General features: G+C 39.0%; 1 protein-coding gene across 1 annotated transcript in view; it reads right to left on the bottom strand.

Moving 5' to 3' along the window:
* Positions 1-5,211: 5,211 nt before the first annotated feature.
* The window catches only part of LOC137256197 (sodium-dependent proline transporter-like), a 37,422-nt gene continuing 24,499 nt past the window's right edge, over positions 5,212-18,134 (bottom strand). The window contains exons 5-14 of the mRNA XM_067793915.1: positions 17,551-17,683; positions 17,122-17,256; positions 13,794-13,897; positions 13,215-13,339; positions 12,702-12,814; positions 12,387-12,518; positions 10,568-10,667; positions 6,071-6,171; positions 5,663-5,836; positions 5,212-5,352 (exon numbers count right to left, since the gene is read on the bottom strand). Coding sequence (XP_067650016.1) covers positions 5,287-5,352; positions 5,663-5,836; positions 6,071-6,171; positions 10,568-10,667; positions 12,387-12,518; positions 12,702-12,814; positions 13,215-13,339; positions 13,794-13,897; positions 17,122-17,256; positions 17,551-17,683 — 1,183 coding nt within the window. The 3' untranslated portion in view covers positions 5,212-5,286. The remainder of the gene's footprint in view (positions 5,353-5,662; positions 5,837-6,070; positions 6,172-10,567; positions 10,668-12,386; positions 12,519-12,701; positions 12,815-13,214; positions 13,340-13,793; positions 13,898-17,121; positions 17,257-17,550; positions 17,684-18,134) is intronic.

The following is an 18,134-nucleotide window of genomic DNA, read 5'->3' as shown; positions in this document are numbered from 1 at the left end:
ATCGGTCCCGTCAGCATCAGAGATAACAGACGTTTATCTGAGATGTTCGGCCCCGAGCTACCCGAGGTCAGGGTTTGCTTCGCTGATTTCGATAACAAAATGTCGCAGTCATCCTGCGAATAGACGGTGTAGCCAACTGAAATACAGATACGCAGTATTGCGTACTCCCCATGTCAGTCCGTATGTTTATTTGTCATTCGAAAACTCCGCACTCAGGAATACGTCAGGTGTGTGAGTTCAGACTACAGTCAAATCACCCACATGTCAGCCATATCGTAGCTAAATCAAATCAGGCACATACCGGCAGTCTGTAAATAGGCAATCCTGAGATTGACATCATGAGCATGGGTCTGAACAATTGGGAAACAATCGAGTCAGGGAAATATCAGATTCTGCTCTCGTCAGACTTCTCTTACTGCATTGAATCTTTATCACAGCAAAATACGTCATCCACCAAGTTTCCGCAAAAAACGCAAACTAGGTTACTATGTTTATGTTTCCACTGAAATGATGAACGCCATCTTTTGGTGTCTGTCTCAACAATATAATATGACGACGAGCATGCGTGTGTATGTCTGGCTGATTGTTCTAGCCCTGACTTAATGCTAGCTCACTGCATACCTTGCCGTAGTTAAGCATGGACACCCCATTCAGACACATTATACCGACCAGTACTTGTACCCTTTTAGAGAACCTGGCCCATGCTACCTCCCTTTCAGGTTGGCGGTATACGAAACTAGCTTACAGATAAGTCAACGATAAAGTATGGGATTTACTATGATCATGGCCTTAAGGTTGTTCTGCACAATGGAATCAACAAGTTGAATTGAATCATATTCAAAAGATTCTGAATTTCCCAGCCACCTCCTCGTGATGGGTGCTGGGTAACGCCAAGAGCTCGCCGACATCCCCATTGTGGACCCGGGGGCATATTTGGCCCACCAACCCGTTTGCCGAAGGTTGCGGCCCTGTGTCGACGGAGGAAGGGATCCTGGTGGCTGAGGGCAATAGGGCCTGCAATCATGATCCTGGTACTTAACCCACCACTTTGCCCTGGCTTCGTCTAGACGGGTGGTTGAATGGACCCGGTTCAACCAATCGGCTGGTCACACCAAGCCCTGTGGGTTGATTATTCATGTAAATTTGATTTTGTATGGTTTCCCTTTCGGTCTTGGCTTTTTTATTCACATACCAGTTTTAGATTTGAGAAATGGTGTTTGCCTAGTGTTTTATGCCCAGAAGGCGGTGGCTCGTGGGCCAATCTGGTGGATCGATTAATGTTCAATTAATCTTTTGCTGGAGTGCACCATTTAAGTATCTTTGGTGCTTCTAGTCTAAGAACCACACGTATATAGCATTGTCCATTTGATACTCGGTGGAGGGTGGGAAGCTGGGATGGTGTACTTTCTATTATTAAACATGGCTCAACCCCCAAAACTTAAACGAGCACTAGATGTATGTTTACCGGATACATGGAGTAGAATTTTGGTTGTATCTTCTACTGACGGTGAACCACTAAAACTAAACCCATTTGCCAATGAAAAGCAATTCATCGACTTGTTGGTGATGTCCAAGCTGTTACAAAAATTAGATCTGGGTTACTCCTCATAGAGTGTAAAACGGCAAAACAATCAGCTACACTCATAGCTTGCAAATACTGCAGTTTCTGTTTCTCCACACTGGTCTGTGAACAGCAGTAAAGGCATCTTGAGAGACAGAGACCGCTGGCTTGCCCACATGAGAGAAACAGAAATCGCCACTGAACTACAAAATCAAGGAGTCACTCATGTCAAACGATTCACGTTTTGGAATAATGGAGAAAATTTAAACACAAACACTTATTTAATTTCTTTTTTCACAACCGCAACAGTCTAAGTATATCAAAGCTGGATATTGTAACATCGAAGTGAAGCAATATATTCCAAATTTACTTCGTTGTTACAAGTGTCAAAGTTTGGTCACGGTGGCCGATCTTGCAAGAATCGTGCAACATGCTACAGATGTGGTGAAGAAGATCATGAAGGTTCTGACTGTTTGTCTTCTCCAAAATGTGTCAATTGTCTTGGAGATCATATATCGTCGTCAAAGTCATGTGAAATCTGGAAACGTGAATATGAAATTGTCAAAATCAAAATTCAAAAGAATGTCACCTGCCATGAGGCAAAACGTTTAGTAAAAGCAGCGTCGCCTCTGTCATCAGGTTTAACATATTCTACAGTTGTTGCTCGCCCCAATACTAAATCTGTTTTTTTCTGTTTCATGTCAGACAGATATTACCTGTGTTAATGGTGACAAACACACTTTAAGTACATCAGATTCTGCTTTTGATAAAAATCATGCAACATCAGCTTGCCAGACTGATCCATAGTGAAAAATCCTTGCCATAAAGTAGATGACAGACATGCAGTATCAATATTTTTTATCTTGAAAAGACATATGATGCTACTTGGAAGCATGGTATTTTAAAAGATGTACATGCTTTTGGCTTGAGAGGTCGCTTGCCTCAATTTGAATCTAATGTTTTAACTGACAGACAGTTTCAAGCACTTGTGAGATCAACCCTCCCAGACTACCATCAAGATCAGGGTGTTCCACAAGGCAGTATTTTGTATGTGACTTTATTTATTATTCTTTATTAAAATCAATATTCTTTTAAAGGTTTTAAGTGATTCAGTAGGTTCAACACTACTTGAGGTTGATTTTAATGTTTCTTGTAGAGGTAGAAATGTGCATACAATAGAGAGGCAATTGCAAATCTGTCGCAATCAAATTGAAAAATGGTCACTTATAGAAAATGGTTTACATTTTCTATAACAAAAACAAATTGTCGGCAGAAGGTATAAACCACATAAAGATCCAGAATTATTTTTAAATAGCACTCACATCAAAGTAGTACAGGAGGCCAAGTTCTTGTGTCTTATTTTCGACTCACATGTAACTTTTCTACCCCACATTAAATCCCTTTAAACTAAATGCCTGAAGGCACTTGATCTGTTAAAAGTTGTTTCAAAGTTGGGAGGAGACCAAACTACCCTACTCCACCTATACAGATCTCTCATCCGTTCGAAACTTGATTACAGCTCCATCAAGTATGCTGGAGCCTGTAAAAGCAACCTCAAAATATTTGATTCTACCCACCATCAAAGTCTTAGACTTTCTCATGGGTCATTTAGAACTTCTCCTATTGACAGTCTTCACGTCGAGGCCGATAAGCCATCTCTTAGTCAACGACGTATTAAACTCCCCTTACAGTATATAACAAAACTTTTAATAGAAATTATTGAACTGTGTAATGATTTTGCTACGGGCCAGTACGACACCCAGCCACGCTGGCATTTCTGGGAACACAATGGCCTATTTTGCCGCCAAGGCAGCGCTCAACAAACCTGTGACACTACTTCTTACTCGATACTCATATTGTAAAGCTACAGTTAGATCTTTTATCTGTGACCTGATACAGAAGAAGAGGAACACTCAAGTGGGTATCAATAAATTACATGCAATAAACTCTGTATTGGTTACACCTATTTGGGTTGTCAGTCTAGATATGAGGAGGTCATTATGTGACAATGTTGCCTTGGCCATACGTTTTATACAGACGAATACTTGTCAAAGGGTGACGATCATCCGTTTTGTTTCCCTTGTGATGAGTGAAAGACAGTCGAGAATGTCTTGCTTGACTGTCTTGAATATTCCATCACAAGGGATAAGTATTTTAAATCACAACTATAAACACTCTTTTAAATAATGTCAGTTACCATTTAATTATTGCGTTTGTAAAAGAATTAGATTTGTTAAATGACTTGTAGATAGTCATATGTAAATATGTCATTATTGGTAGTTTAGAGTAGAAACTGAGATTGTTAGTGACTGTACCATCAAAGGGGGTTGAAGTATTGTAAAATTATTAAATAAGCTATCACTGACTCAGTGGCCGATTTTGCTGCCAAGGCACCACGCAACGAATCTGTGACACCACTTCTCATTCCATTATAAAGCTACAATTAAATCTTGCATCACTGATATGATGCAAAAGAAGGAACACCCAAGTGGGTATAAATAAATTACATGCAATAAAGCCCTACATTAGGTATACTTACTTGGGTTGTCAGTCTAGATTTGAAGAGGTTGTCATGCGGCGATTTTTTATTGGTCATACTAGATATACTCATGTGTATACCTGATGAAAGGCATGTGTTGCTTGACAGTGTTGGATACTCCATCACAAGGGATAGGTAATTTAAATCACGGACTATGAAGGATCTTTCTTGTAACATAAGTTCTCATTTATTTGATTAGTTGTCATTTAATTATTTAGAATAGTAACTTAGATTGTTCGAGACGGTATCCTCAAAGGGGGTTGAAGTATTATTAAATTATTGACCTGCTGAGAGGGTACGTATTTCCCTGAAAATCAAAGCCAATTTAGCTCTACCATACTTTTGATCGAGGTTTATTTGTTGTTTTAATATTGGTGTAAACTCAGCACAATCGTCAGCAGCTGAAGCGATGTTGTAAATACGGCTAGGGTCCATGCAGGTAGCAAACGTAATGTAAGTCCCCATGGACCCTAGTATGGGGATCCACCTTCAGGTGGCAATAAAATTGCCCATTTTCACATTGCATGGTCTAAAATAGTTTTCTGCCTTTAAAATACATGCTAGTTAGTCTTAACTCTTATAGTTATACTCTTGTTATTTTACAGTCCGTCGATGTGGTGTATCTACAACATTTCTCGTCACTATATATTAAATTTCGTCACGATATGGCTGCACTATATTGCCAATGTATCGTTAAATTTTAACGCACTGTATCCGGCAATAAAATGTCAATGTTGGAGAATATTCCGTGTGTCATGACTCAATAACGGTAAACATTTAAGGCTACGAACGGGTTTACAAATAGCACCTACCTCTTACACTTAAAATTGTATGTTGTTTTCTGAACTAAACAATCAAGTGACTGGTCAGAAATCAAGTCACATGATTGCCGATTCACTTCTGTGTTGAAAAGCGATACATGTGATGGATATCTGTTGTGTGAAATAGTAGCAGTAAGTAAGACACATAACAGATAAGGTACGATAACCTTTAACAGACAATAATTACCACAATACATATCTTGTTAGTACAATTGTGTCAATCCATTTTTATGCATTTCTGTATAATTTGATAAGAATATTGAATATAGGTTACTGTTTCGTATATCATTGTCAAAATAATGGTGTTAGAAGATATTTTTGATGACATCTCTGTGCGTAGGTTTAAAAGGTGGTCGTGTTGTTTGTTAGTTCCTCGCTCTTGAGTTCGCAGGACCCCAGTCAGCATCAGGTCTCGAGGCGATCTTTATACTCTGTCGAAGGAAACGAAATAGTAAGTGCTCCATAAGCACTGATGTCTCGACTAGTTGTGGAGAAAATATTCTGCAATAATTACTTCCACATTCGCTGATTTTCATCTGCGCATTCCTGTCACTCTAGTTTAGTATTCAGAGGCATATTCAGTTTGTGTTGGCAAATGGTTCCTTCTGTGACGTCCCATATGTATCTAGGATTCTTTGGTCCAGTTGTCACAACCGTTGTCATAAATAACACGATACAGGTACAATCCTACAAGGCCCCATCGGTACCGTTCAAGGGTGAAATATAAAGACTCAAACTTACCTCCGTCAGAGAATTGGTCGCCATGTGCTTCCTGACAGTGATGACCACATAGATGGGTATCGGTAGAAGGGGCAGCACTGCTATGAACCAGCCGATTGTAGAGGCGTAGCTGGGATACTCGTACTTGCCATAGGTTGGCGGTTGGTAGCGGAGAAGAGTCAGGATGAAAGCAATCTAAACATAAAGCATGGGTATAACGAAATAACGTGGCATGCAGTGGCAACTCCATCCTAACGGTTTGCATGATCTCAATAATTATACTGGGAATCGTACAATCCACAAATCTCTAGCATTTCTTACTGAAATGTGTTTACCATTTTTACATAGATGAAGGAAACGACTTTGTACATTATGAAATATATCCATAGCTTGAATAACAGTGACTCCAATGAACTGCAGTGTACATACTACTAGAGTTGTTGGTGTCACAAATGCCCAGAGGATCTTGACAGGCATCGGTAGCTGCTTCCCAAGCATCATCTCAGCGTCGCTGCTCATCCGCCTTATACCTGCAGAAACATATGATAGTGTTAATGAGTGAAACGATGTAACCATTTTCACTACAGTTTGGTTATTTTTGTTTCATACACAAATTTGATAGAATATTCCAGCTTTATTTAATTGGCATATACTCGAATCTGGCTCCGGTAATCCAATGATAATATACTAGCCACATAAAGGAACAGTTTTTTTGTCAAAATATTATCACAGTTGATAAGTACGATAACAATGTCAAAGGTATATATAAACTTTAGTGGTGGGATTATGAGAACATAATGCTCCTTAGTATGGTGATCTACCCTCAGTTGTTGGTGATGTGTAGCCCGTGTTTTATGCTGTTTAGTCCTAATAGTGTTGTTAGTTTTAATTTCAACAATTTTTTTTATAATAAACACATATTCGATTTCCACATCAAACATGATCTCGTCACGATGTGGCTGAAATTTGCAAATGTGACGTTAAATACTTGCTCCCTCCCTCACTTTAAATGTGCCAGGGGTACCACCCAGTCATCAGTACCGGCTTAGCTTGGGGAAACCATACCGCATAACCATCAGCAACTCTAAATACAGCTTGGAGGTACGCTGTTTAGTTTCGTATCCGAGAAAAAGCAAAGCGTTGAGAAATCGATAACGTGCGTCGTCCGTTACTCCACTCTTCATTACAGATGCACAATGGTGTAAATTATTTCCATCTGTCTGAATTATGGAACATTAGTAAAACATGTGTTATACGATTCTTTCTGATTTTACCAGCATCAACCAAATACCCTCAGTGATCAAAAAAGTTTTATGGAAATTCTGTTTCATCAACTTGTTTTTCATTTTGAAAGAGGTAAGAATCTGAAAACAAAAATTGGTGTGCACTCTGAATATCATGAATATCACTTTGACTGAGTTTGACTATTTTGATGGGAACTACATATCTGTCGCTGAACCAGACAAGTCTCCTTACGTTTGTTAAATTAAAGCAACATTTTACCAAACGTTCCATTTATACAGAGAATCTCACCCAAGTGTCTACTAATATCAAAGTAATAAATACCTTTATCAACGAGTGTTGATATAAATGATATCAGTAGACTCGAGGGTGAGATTATATTAATCATCCAAAATTATTCTTAATTAGTTTTCAATTAATATTGTAAACCGATAGTGAGTGTTTCCTGCAATCTGATTGGTTAATTACCCTTGTCGAATAGTATTCGACATTCCTGAAAATGATGGCCTAATAACCGCACATGAACACATTAGCACTACTTTCGCTGCATGAATTTGCATAATGAAAGCTAATTTATGTGATCCTGATTTTTTTCTTGGTTCCTTAGTTTGATGACAATTTGGAGATGGTGAATTTTTGGAGGAGTTCATGAATGATGAAAGTCAGTATCTGATTGTTTACCTAACAGAAAGCTTATATGCTTTTTTACAGTAATGATTGAAGTGACATAAAATTTCCGTCGAACAAACACATTTATTCCAAAAAATACATATAAAGGACAGTGTTGATATGATAAATTCTAATAATTGACTAAAAAATAAAGCTCAAAAGTTCTTACAACTTTTAGAGACAATATATTTTACTTGCTAATAGGCTTCGACTTTCTCCAAGAACCTGAATCCAATCAGGTTGACAACTCGGCTAAGGTTGTCAGAATATCGACAAGCGAGCGTCCATCAGTACCGTCTGTATAGAGTGGCAACCGCTGTTGCGTTGCAACGGTCAAGGATAATGAGCTACAACAAATCATTGATGGATCTTTATAACAAGCAGAAATACAGACTGGGTTGTTAAACGTCTTCGTAGTGCGCCCTTCCGACACTTGGTAAACAAAGAGAAAGCAACAAACAGTTACCTCCCCTGAGTAGACTTCGAAACCGTCTTGCACACAATGTACAAACCGTCTTTCACACAATGTACCCCACTAGAAAAACATGAGAATTGACATACATTTTAACGATACTGTACAAAACTCGACTGTAACATGGATTAACATGTACAGTACCCACTATGTTCCAACATATCTGTTACCTCGTATTCTTACCTTCTCTTTATTCACAGAGTGGCTCCAAGAGAGAGGGTACCCTTCCGACGTTTGAGAATTTTGATGCTTAAGCACTGAACACCTATCTTTGTTCAGTCTACGCTGAAGTGAGGAAAGGTCATGGTCTACAGAATGGTCAATTCGAAGTCTACCTTCGTTGGCTTGCGAGCGGCCATCAATCGCCATCTGCGTTCTCGTCCATTTGAACGTGATATCAGTATTGTGAATGACACCATATTTAAAGTGCAAACCATATTTTCATTTGTATGGTCAGAATAACAAAAAAAACGGGCCTAGATAAAACGAAACATCACGCCTCAATCCCCGCGACAGACCTGTCGGCCTATTAAACAAAGTATGGTTTGACACAACTCTTGGATTCGCTCGCCCGGGCCATCATCTTTTGAGGTCTCCATTGATGAAGATGGTTGTGAATACATTGAAATGTCACACTCGAAACTCACAAAAAATCACATATCAGTATTATGAATGACAGAGAATTCTAAAGTGCAAACCATGTTTTCATTTCTGTGGTCAGAATAAAAAAACCCGGGCCTAGATAAAACGAAACATCACGCCTGAATCCCCGACACAGAGCTGGCGATAATTCGAGAAAGCTTTGACTTGTCTTCACCTGTCGGCCTATTAAACAAAGTATGGTTTGACATAACTCTTGGATTCGCCCGTCGGGGCCATGAAAACCAGACATCACTTCGTTCATCATCTTTTCAGGTCTCCATTGATGAGATGGTTGTGAATATATTGAAATGTCACACTCGGAACTCACAAAAAATCACCTTGGCAATTTGACCGATCGCGTTAAGCCAAATATAAGGATCTATTCCATTGGTGACGTGCACTGTCCGGTTTCATCATTTAAATCTTACAAATCCGACGTGAATCCAAAGGATGAATCGTTTTTTCAGCATCCCAAGTCCGTCATTGATGTCTGCGATTCTGTTGGTACACATCACGGTGCGTTGAGAAAAATTTGTGCGCTTTCACAAATGATGAAAAACATATCCAAGAATGCTAAGCTGCCACACACAAACACGAACCACTGACATCGCGCAACAGCTGTCCCATGCCGGAATTTGCAAACTCACCTGACATAGAAATGATGAAAGTTTAAGCCATATTGCACCGAATGCTGCAGTGTACAGAAGAGTTCGTACGCAGCCATTTTGCAGCGGTCTGATCGCGAAAAACAATGCAAACAAATGCCTCTGCCTCTTCTCGTGCCGTTGCCACTGTTTCAATATCTAGGCCCTCTTCAGGTTTCAGAGCACACACCATTCTACCATAAATGTAAACTTCGTTAATCAAAATTACGACTAACTTGACACATCAAACCCATGCGGTTATTCATGATTAGACCAGTCCACGCAAATTTAAACGGGGTGGACAGGGTAGCAAAAAATGAAGTTCTGTCATTGTTATTGTACTTTCAGGATATAAGTCAGTAACTGAGATTGACATAAATACATGTATTATGTTGTTCATCAAGTTCACTTAAAAATATGACAGAAAATCATTGTTTTTGTGTATTTTTTAAAAGTTTATTTCGAGCATGACGTAACTTGCCTGCCCAATTAGCTTCTTGTGTCGTTTTTCAGCGCCGGGGCGACAGCGAAAAAGGTCACGAGAATATTCAAACAGTTCTTTAAAAAAACACTCTCACAACAAATTGGTTTACAATATCGATAAAGAGTGTGGTTTGTTCAATTTCCGAGACATTTGGAATTCAACATACGCACATTTTAACGCTTTAACCTCCGGCTGACGCCGTCGGTTTTAAACTAAATTTGCCTGTGAGCACAGCACTAGCATTAGATTTGCATTGTGACATCATCAAGTTCATGACGTCACAGCATTGTCAGGGCATTGTGCAAAATCTTCTGAGAAAGCGATATCTCCTAGGAGATATCGTCTGATCTGACACAAGCGATATCACCTGTGGAACACAATTTTGGATGATAACTTACTGTCGAATTATAATGGTGTGGAACACTCCAAGGAGAAATTAGAATGTGATCCATAGCTAGGACACCAAAGGTGAAAATCTCCACCAGTGAAGTCATAGATATCGTACGAACCGTTCCACAACAGGAATAAACTCCTCGGCCAAATGACGCTGCACAAGTTCCCGAGTCGTGTGCTGATGCGTAACTATTTCATGTAGTTTGCTTTAATATGTGATCTTTTAATTTTTGTATGGTATCTTCTTACCTTTGGATTGTTTATGTGTTTATTTCGGCAGATACGGTATGACAGATGTACTGACAAAGGCTAACCTTCCTTGAACAACACATTGTGCTGTTTCGACGAAACAGAGACATTGCGTAGTGATATATACGCACCATAGATCCATGCCACGGCGACACACCCCAGAGTACATATTACCAATGGACCGAGGGAGGCAACATACCAGTCTACCAGCTGAAACATGTACGGCCCTCCCTGAAATACACAAGTGAACACTCTTGTGTGCATGTAATATTCACTGAATAAACAATGTAGCTGGTAACATGATTTATAATCATTTCGGGGACATGCATTGCCGCGCAACTCACACACTCACAGCAATCATGGAACTGCAGTGATGTGACATTCACTTTCCCACATTAGGCATTTAGAAGTTGTGTTGTAAATCCACACCATGCGTTGTTATGTTGCGTTCAAACTTCTAAATGTCCATCAAGTGTCTGATCCGTCATCTACCCATGAAGATCCGGGGTATGAAAGGTCTTCAGCAACCCATGCTTGCCATAAAAGAAGACTGTGCTTGTCGTAATAGACGACTAAGGGGATCGGTTGGTTAGGCTCGCTGACTTGGGTGAGACAAGCCATATGTTTCCAGTTGGGCAGATCGATGGTCATGCTGTTGATCACTGGATTGTCTGGTCCAGTCTCGATTATGTACAGACCTCTGCCATATAGTTGGAATACTGATGAGTACGGCGTAAAACTTAAGCACTCACTGATCTCTCATCTACATGGAGCTGAAACTGCACAACCTATGAAGTGTTGTAAATATTAAAGAAGTTGTAAACTCACATACCGTAAGTTGTTATGTTATTATGGCATATGCATACACATGAGCATTAATTTAGCACCACCCATTTTCATGCTATAAGATTGTGTTTAAGACTACACACTGGTCAATCATAATATAGAAACCAAACACATGGTTATAATTTCGTTAACTAAAGTGTCAATCCATCAACTACCAACACTGCTGCTACTTTCGGCTGTAATTTAATGACGGTCATATGGGGGCACTAAAAACGTTATCAATAATCATGTCCAAAACTATGGTCACACAGAAAATGTCTGTGGTCCAACGTACACAAAGTTCTCAAACAACTTTCACTGTTCAATCCCAAGCCAACGGTAATGGTCACATCAATATTTGGTGTATCCTCCCCTCGCACGGATAACTGCTGCAACCCTCCTCCCCATGTTTGAATTCAAACGCCGAATGCTCATCATCGGAATCCTCTGCCATTCGTCAGGAAGAGTCTGAGCTAATTCCTATAGATTTTATACAGGTGGATCCCTTACTTGAACGTGACGACCCAGATGGCTCCATAAATGTTCAACTGGGTTGAGATCAGGGCTTCTGGCAGGCCAAGGTAATCTGCCAGCTGCGTTGTTCTGCAGGTATGCGATAACAGCTCTGGATGGGACCTAGCATTATCGTCCATAAACACTGGTCGACTGGTGAAGGTGTGGTTCTCAAAATGTGGGACAACAAAGCTTCCAGTACTTCCTGTTGGTATCTTTGACCATTGAGTGTCCCTTGAATGGTGATAAGATTCAGCCTATAGTCATAGGAGATGGCCCATACCATTACGAAGAAGAAAACGGCTTTCATCGGACCAGTGGATCCTGCGCCATGTCCTCAGATTGTGGATTACATCACATGTGTGTGATGCATACCTGCATGTGTATTTAGATATAACTGTTTGATTTCTCAGTTTTGATCCCATTTTGTTACAATCTATAAATTTTTGTGGTGCTTAATTAATGCTCATGCTTACATTATATTGCCATTGTACTGCAACTCTGTTTTGTAACTCCGAATACCCAGGTTCAATTCCACAGATGGGTGCAAAGTACAAAACCAATATCTGTTGTGGCCCGCCATGATACGGTATATATTGTATGCATATTCACCTGTGTGCAGAATATAAGTCCAAGAAGGAATGCTATGAGACAGTATCCTCCAGTTACAAGGATCCTCCTCTTGCCCAGCTGTTGTGGATATTGGTCAACCAAAGCAGTAGTAACGACTTCAACACTCAGGAACTGAAAGAAATATCAGTCCAGTGTACCACCATTGCTGTTTACAATGGCATTTTTTACATTATCCGTCTTAACAGTTTTCTTATAATGTCAGTGTTAGTTTGGAAAAGCTGGTTTGTAAGTCGGTTATTTTCGCCAGACCGTTATCTGGCGTTAATAACTTTCATGAGTACACGCACACAGTACCTGTGAATCCAGACCAACTGTCAGCAGCATCAGAAAGAACAGGAAAGACCACAGCTGAGGAAGAGGAAGTTGTGCCAGGGTTTCTGGGTAGGTCACAAATCCCAAACCTGGACCTTTAATGTAGAATACTGGTTTATAATACATTTTATGAAATAATAGATTTGTCTCTATCATAGGATCAACCATAAAATAAGAACAAAAACCAATTCAAGTATTTTTTCATATTTGTTACCGATTGTGAAAGCTATGTTCAGATTTCTCTGTTGTAACTACTTTTGAGAGGAGATGTATTCTACTCTTTCAAATCTTGGGAGATAACCACATGCTCCTTAAGTGTCTACCGCAAAAAGAATTGGTGTCATCTGGAGAAGTAAGAGATGAAATGTCCACATGCAGTCGCTTGTTTCAAGAGAATAATATATAATAGCTTTTTACATTTTGACAAAATTCTTGACGGAAAGAAAACTACAATGTTATTAGTACTTCCAGCAACACCTGTTACAAATAACCTACCACTTGATACAACAGTTTCGATGGGAACACCCGTTTTCTGTGACATAACCCCGAGGGTAGCAAACGTCACCATGCCAGAGAAGATACTGGTTCCTTCTGAGATCATTGTCAGTATCAGGCTATCTCTGTAAATGTAAATGCTAATATCTTCACATATTCAAATGTGGATTTCTGACATTTATGTAGTCACCGGTTTCCTGGCTTTTCCTCAAGAAAGCTGTTAGATTTATCAGAAGCAAAACGAAAACTTCCTACGTGCTAATGTGCCCACATCATGCATGACCATGAAGAGAGTAAATTACTGAACATGAACTTCATACTATGAGTGTGTCCATTTCCGATTGTATCAAAGAAATGGAAATGAGTAATTCAAATGCATACTATATATATTGTCGGCGCGTTTGTTCTTGCACCGAACCATCTTAGGAATTATGCATTTGAATTACTCACTTCCGTTTCTTTTATACAAACGGACACACTCGTAGTATGGAATATATATTATATAAATAATGCTTAGGAATAAATAACATCAAGTACACCATAATACATTTTCTATTATCGAGTATGATTGGTGCTTACCTGAGACATTGTTCGTGGAATTGTTTGTAGCTTGCAGCGGTACCAATTATCCCACAGCCAATTCCCAGTGAATAGAACACTTGCAAACATGCTTCCAGCCACACCTACCTCAACAGATATTTGCTGAAAGGTATTCTCCAAGTAATTATTATATTCGCATGATTTATAATTCTCTGTATAGGGAAAAATATCAAATATCAAATTAGATAACGTTTACATGTATGTTCATGTATGTTAGACAGACAAACAGACAGACAGACAGATAGATTCTCTTTGTATGGATGGCCATGCGGGTCAACACTTCATAGACATTTCTAATAACATAGAGTACGGAGCGACTGGACATTGATTTACACATGAATTGTATGTGCAGGCATTACCTTTGTGCAATACACATTTAAACGTTTGGTAGTAAAGGAAATAGACCCACAAAAGACGCAAAGGAAAGAATAATGATAAAATAAGAAATCGTAGGATTTTGCCCCAGCTTATTTTGTCATCATTTTTGCCTTTGCGTCTTTTTAGGCCTATTCCTTGTACTCCTCAAAAATACTATTCAAAGAGCTATTATTTTGTGAGGAATAGGGTTTGAGTAAACTAATATGGTAGATATTTGCATCGTACATCTGCAATAGGAAATGATATTCATTGTCTAACTAAGGCAATGGGGACACATGGCTAATACAAATCCTGCACTTCTGCACATTTGTGTAATATAACCAGCATCGAATTCCTCATCGACATTCCGTCAGTGCTCTACACATATGCACAGAAATTAGCGTTCTTAGGTAGAAAGTAACACTCGTAAGTATGTGTGCATATTTGGAAGTAGTCACAGTTGCTGACCACTCTTAATGATAATGTCTTTACATCTTTGCTTGAGTATACACTCAAAAACAATTCTCCATTAGCTACATACTGCTTGAACCTCGCACTGACTGGGTCCAATTAACACCTGTACAATCATCTAAACGTTTAAATATAGATAAGATCGGTTTCCGAATAAAGAGAATGAGGCTGTCTGAGCAACGGATCCAATACGATATTACTTTACTTTAAAATTAACATTCAGTGGATATCACCCTTATTCACGAAGGGTAGCATATTCAGATTACAAAGCTACAATTCAGTCTTGTCTCTCTGATCTGATGCAGAAGTCGGACACTCAAGTACCGGAAATGAAACCCCAGATGTGCTACACCTACTTGGGTTGTCAGTCCAGATTTGAGGAGTCATAATAGAACGGTGTATGAGATATACTCATGGGTATCTGTTAAAAAGTGAAGATCCTCCGTTCTGCATCCCTTGTGATGATAAATCACAAACGATGAAGGATCTTTTAATCGTTTAATTATTGCATTTTAAAAATAATTAGATTTGTGAACTGATTTGTAAATGGATAAATATTTTATGATTGGAAGTTTGAATTAGTAACTAACATTGTTAGTGGCTGTGTCCTCGAGGGGGGGGCTGAGGTACTGAAAAATTGTTGTCCTGTTTAGAGGATACGTACGTCCTAACACATTCAAAGTCAGTTAAAATTTTCCTCTGTTTGTTAAAATGCAGAATATGCATCTAATGTACGGATATATTTGTGTCCAGTCAGCACGGAAGCGATGATGTAAATCCAGCTAGGATCCATGCAGGTGGCAAAGGTATCGAAGTCCACGTGGTTCCTAGTATGGTGATCTACTTTAGATGTTGGTGATTTCCAGTCTGGTTTTATTGTCAAAGTTTACAGTTCCATGCAAGTTTAAATTTTCTTTCTGTGATAATTTAGTTATGTTATTGCTTTTTGTTGACAGGTTTTACTCATTGAATTGTGTCTGAATTTATAACTTTCAAGTCACGAAATGGCTGACATATTGCCAATGTCACTCACTCACTCACTCACTCACTCACTCACCTAGTATAGCTGCTATGAATGAGCGGGAGCCAATTCGTCAGACGAATGTCCAAAGAATGAAATATACATTTTTAAATGTGTCTATTCACTGTTCCTCTAGATAGGATAGGATAGGATAGGATAGATTTTCCCTTGAACTAAGCAATCACAATACGGACGCATTTAGAATCACAGGTAGATTTCTTGATTGGACAGAGCCCTTTCGGTTTACATGGACAAGACATCTCAAGCTTTAGAAAACGTATTTGTACATTGCAACGGTAATCCCAAATATTTATAGTCTTTGACAGTTTAAAATATGTCACTACCAGTTTACCACTTTTCGTGTTTTCATACTATGACACTTTTTAAAACTACGACCTTGGTCTTATAGTGAATAGAATATTAATGTTCTTTTGTATATTTATGACAATGTCCCCAAATATTGCAACATCATCGTCAAACAGGAGACAAGAAAGTGCTTTAACAGCTTCGTCTAAAAATGCACCGCTGTTCATGATATAATTAACAAGTTCATCAAGTTATATAATTAATAGAATAGGGGTGAGATGCAACCATGACGGACACCTGTAGCAGAGTTAATTGCTTTCCTCATAGTTAGTTTAATATAAGTGACAGAAGATTTCACATGTACATCTTATGAAGAAATGTGTTTATTGTTTATTTTACCATGAAGGACATTATTTTGGGGAACTGAAAGTTGTTTATTTTTATTCACTGTGTCGGAAGCTACTTCAAAATTGACAAAAATACAATTATATATTGCCGCATTTCTCTGATATATTTATGTATTATAGACATGGGATTGAATGGTTGGTCCGTTATGCAATTATGTTCTCGAATACCGCATGTGACTCAGATATCACTTCCTCTGTGGTTTCGAACATTTTAATTTGGGATCCTGGACTTGAACACCTCACTGTGAAGAACAGCAAGCTTGTAGTTATTGTGATCATTCCTGCTTCCAGTACAATACAATTTACTATTAAAGAAAAAATTCTCAAGATCATTTTAATAAGGACCTGGTTAGCCTTTTAGCCTTTTGTCCCATTATTGGTTTGCTTTCGGTAGGTTTGCCTAAGAATAAGACGATGCTGTAAATATCGCCTTGCCATAAATTGTTCTTCATGAGTGCGTTTTTTTTAAATGTGTGAAATATGTACCCATACACACTGGTTAACGTATAGTTACACACATAAAGGTGTGCATTGTTTATATTTCTTGAATTGTGTATTATTTGTAGGAACGCCTCTACAAGAACATTAATTCTGGCATAGTTTCTGATACATCTGCCTGTTTGGGTGAGAGAAGGATTGAATCTGCATTTTCAGTTTCATCAGTTAAAAGCTACCCGGTACGAATAACGAAGTGTTAATGACGTCACTAAGTGCCTAGCGCTTCCCGAAATAGTTTATAACAAACCTGAATATCGAGCAGTTTGTTGAAATCCGGTACGAAGTAGAAGTGTAAGCCATCTACAGCACCTGGTTGTAACAGTGCTTGAATGAAGATGGCGACAAGGAGAATGTACGGAAGAAGTGCCGTCACATACACAGCCTGGAGTGAGGAAATTATCTTTGAGTTAGGAATACACAGTACATTAATATGTACACTGTGTATTGTGACCTAGATTACCAAAGCTGGTAGTGGGCAGCAGCAAAGATGATAGACATTAACGAACAAATTCACGACCTTAACGGGCACAAGCTGTATGTTTGTTTGCAACAGTATCATCAAAATATGGATGGGGTTTCAATCAAATTCATGCTGGCAAATGGAAGGTTTGCTTACTACTCCAGCAATTGGTTATATAGATCGGGGCATTTGCAGTCATGCAGAACTATCAATTACCTTACCAGCAGACTTGATTCCACGAATTAGACATAGAAATATTAGTACATGTGAACCAAACAGACATGCGACTATGTGCCACTGCACAGATCCCACATCCTCCAAGCCAGTTGAGACACTCAGTACGTTGTATCTAAAAGTTAAACAATGAGTGAGTGAGATTTAGTCTCAAACCCCTGGCAAATGTCAGGTAGCATAGGACAGGTATTCAGAATTGTTAGTGTTATGTTAAGTTCTGAGACCCTTGCGGTTCTCCAAATGATAAGCGAATGGATATTGTGAGTGAGCGAGTGTGATGTGTGTAGAAACAAGTGTAAGGAAATACAAGTTGAAATAACAGTTGCAGCATTGCCAAGATGGTGCTATGATTGTGATACCTGCTTTTTAGTATGAAGGCAAGCATCAGTGTTTGTTGTGGCGAGTAACAAGATCACCAACTTGGTTGACGCATGTCATCGTATCTCAAAGACGCAGATGCATGCGCGTGGTGTTGATCGCTGCATTGCCAGGTCCAGATTCGATTATGTACAGACTGCGTTCTACACAAATGAGACATCTTTAGGTTACATTTGTGAGGTCATTCC

The sequence above is a fragment of the Haliotis asinina genome, chromosome 11 (assembly GCF_037392515.1).
Source record: "Haliotis asinina isolate JCU_RB_2024 chromosome 11, JCU_Hal_asi_v2, whole genome shotgun sequence".
Classification (NCBI taxonomy): Eukaryota; Metazoa; Mollusca; class Gastropoda; order Lepetellida; family Haliotidae; genus Haliotis; species Haliotis asinina.
The sequence above is the reverse complement of the archived record's forward strand: the minus strand, read 5'-3'. Positions and strand labels throughout refer to the sequence as shown.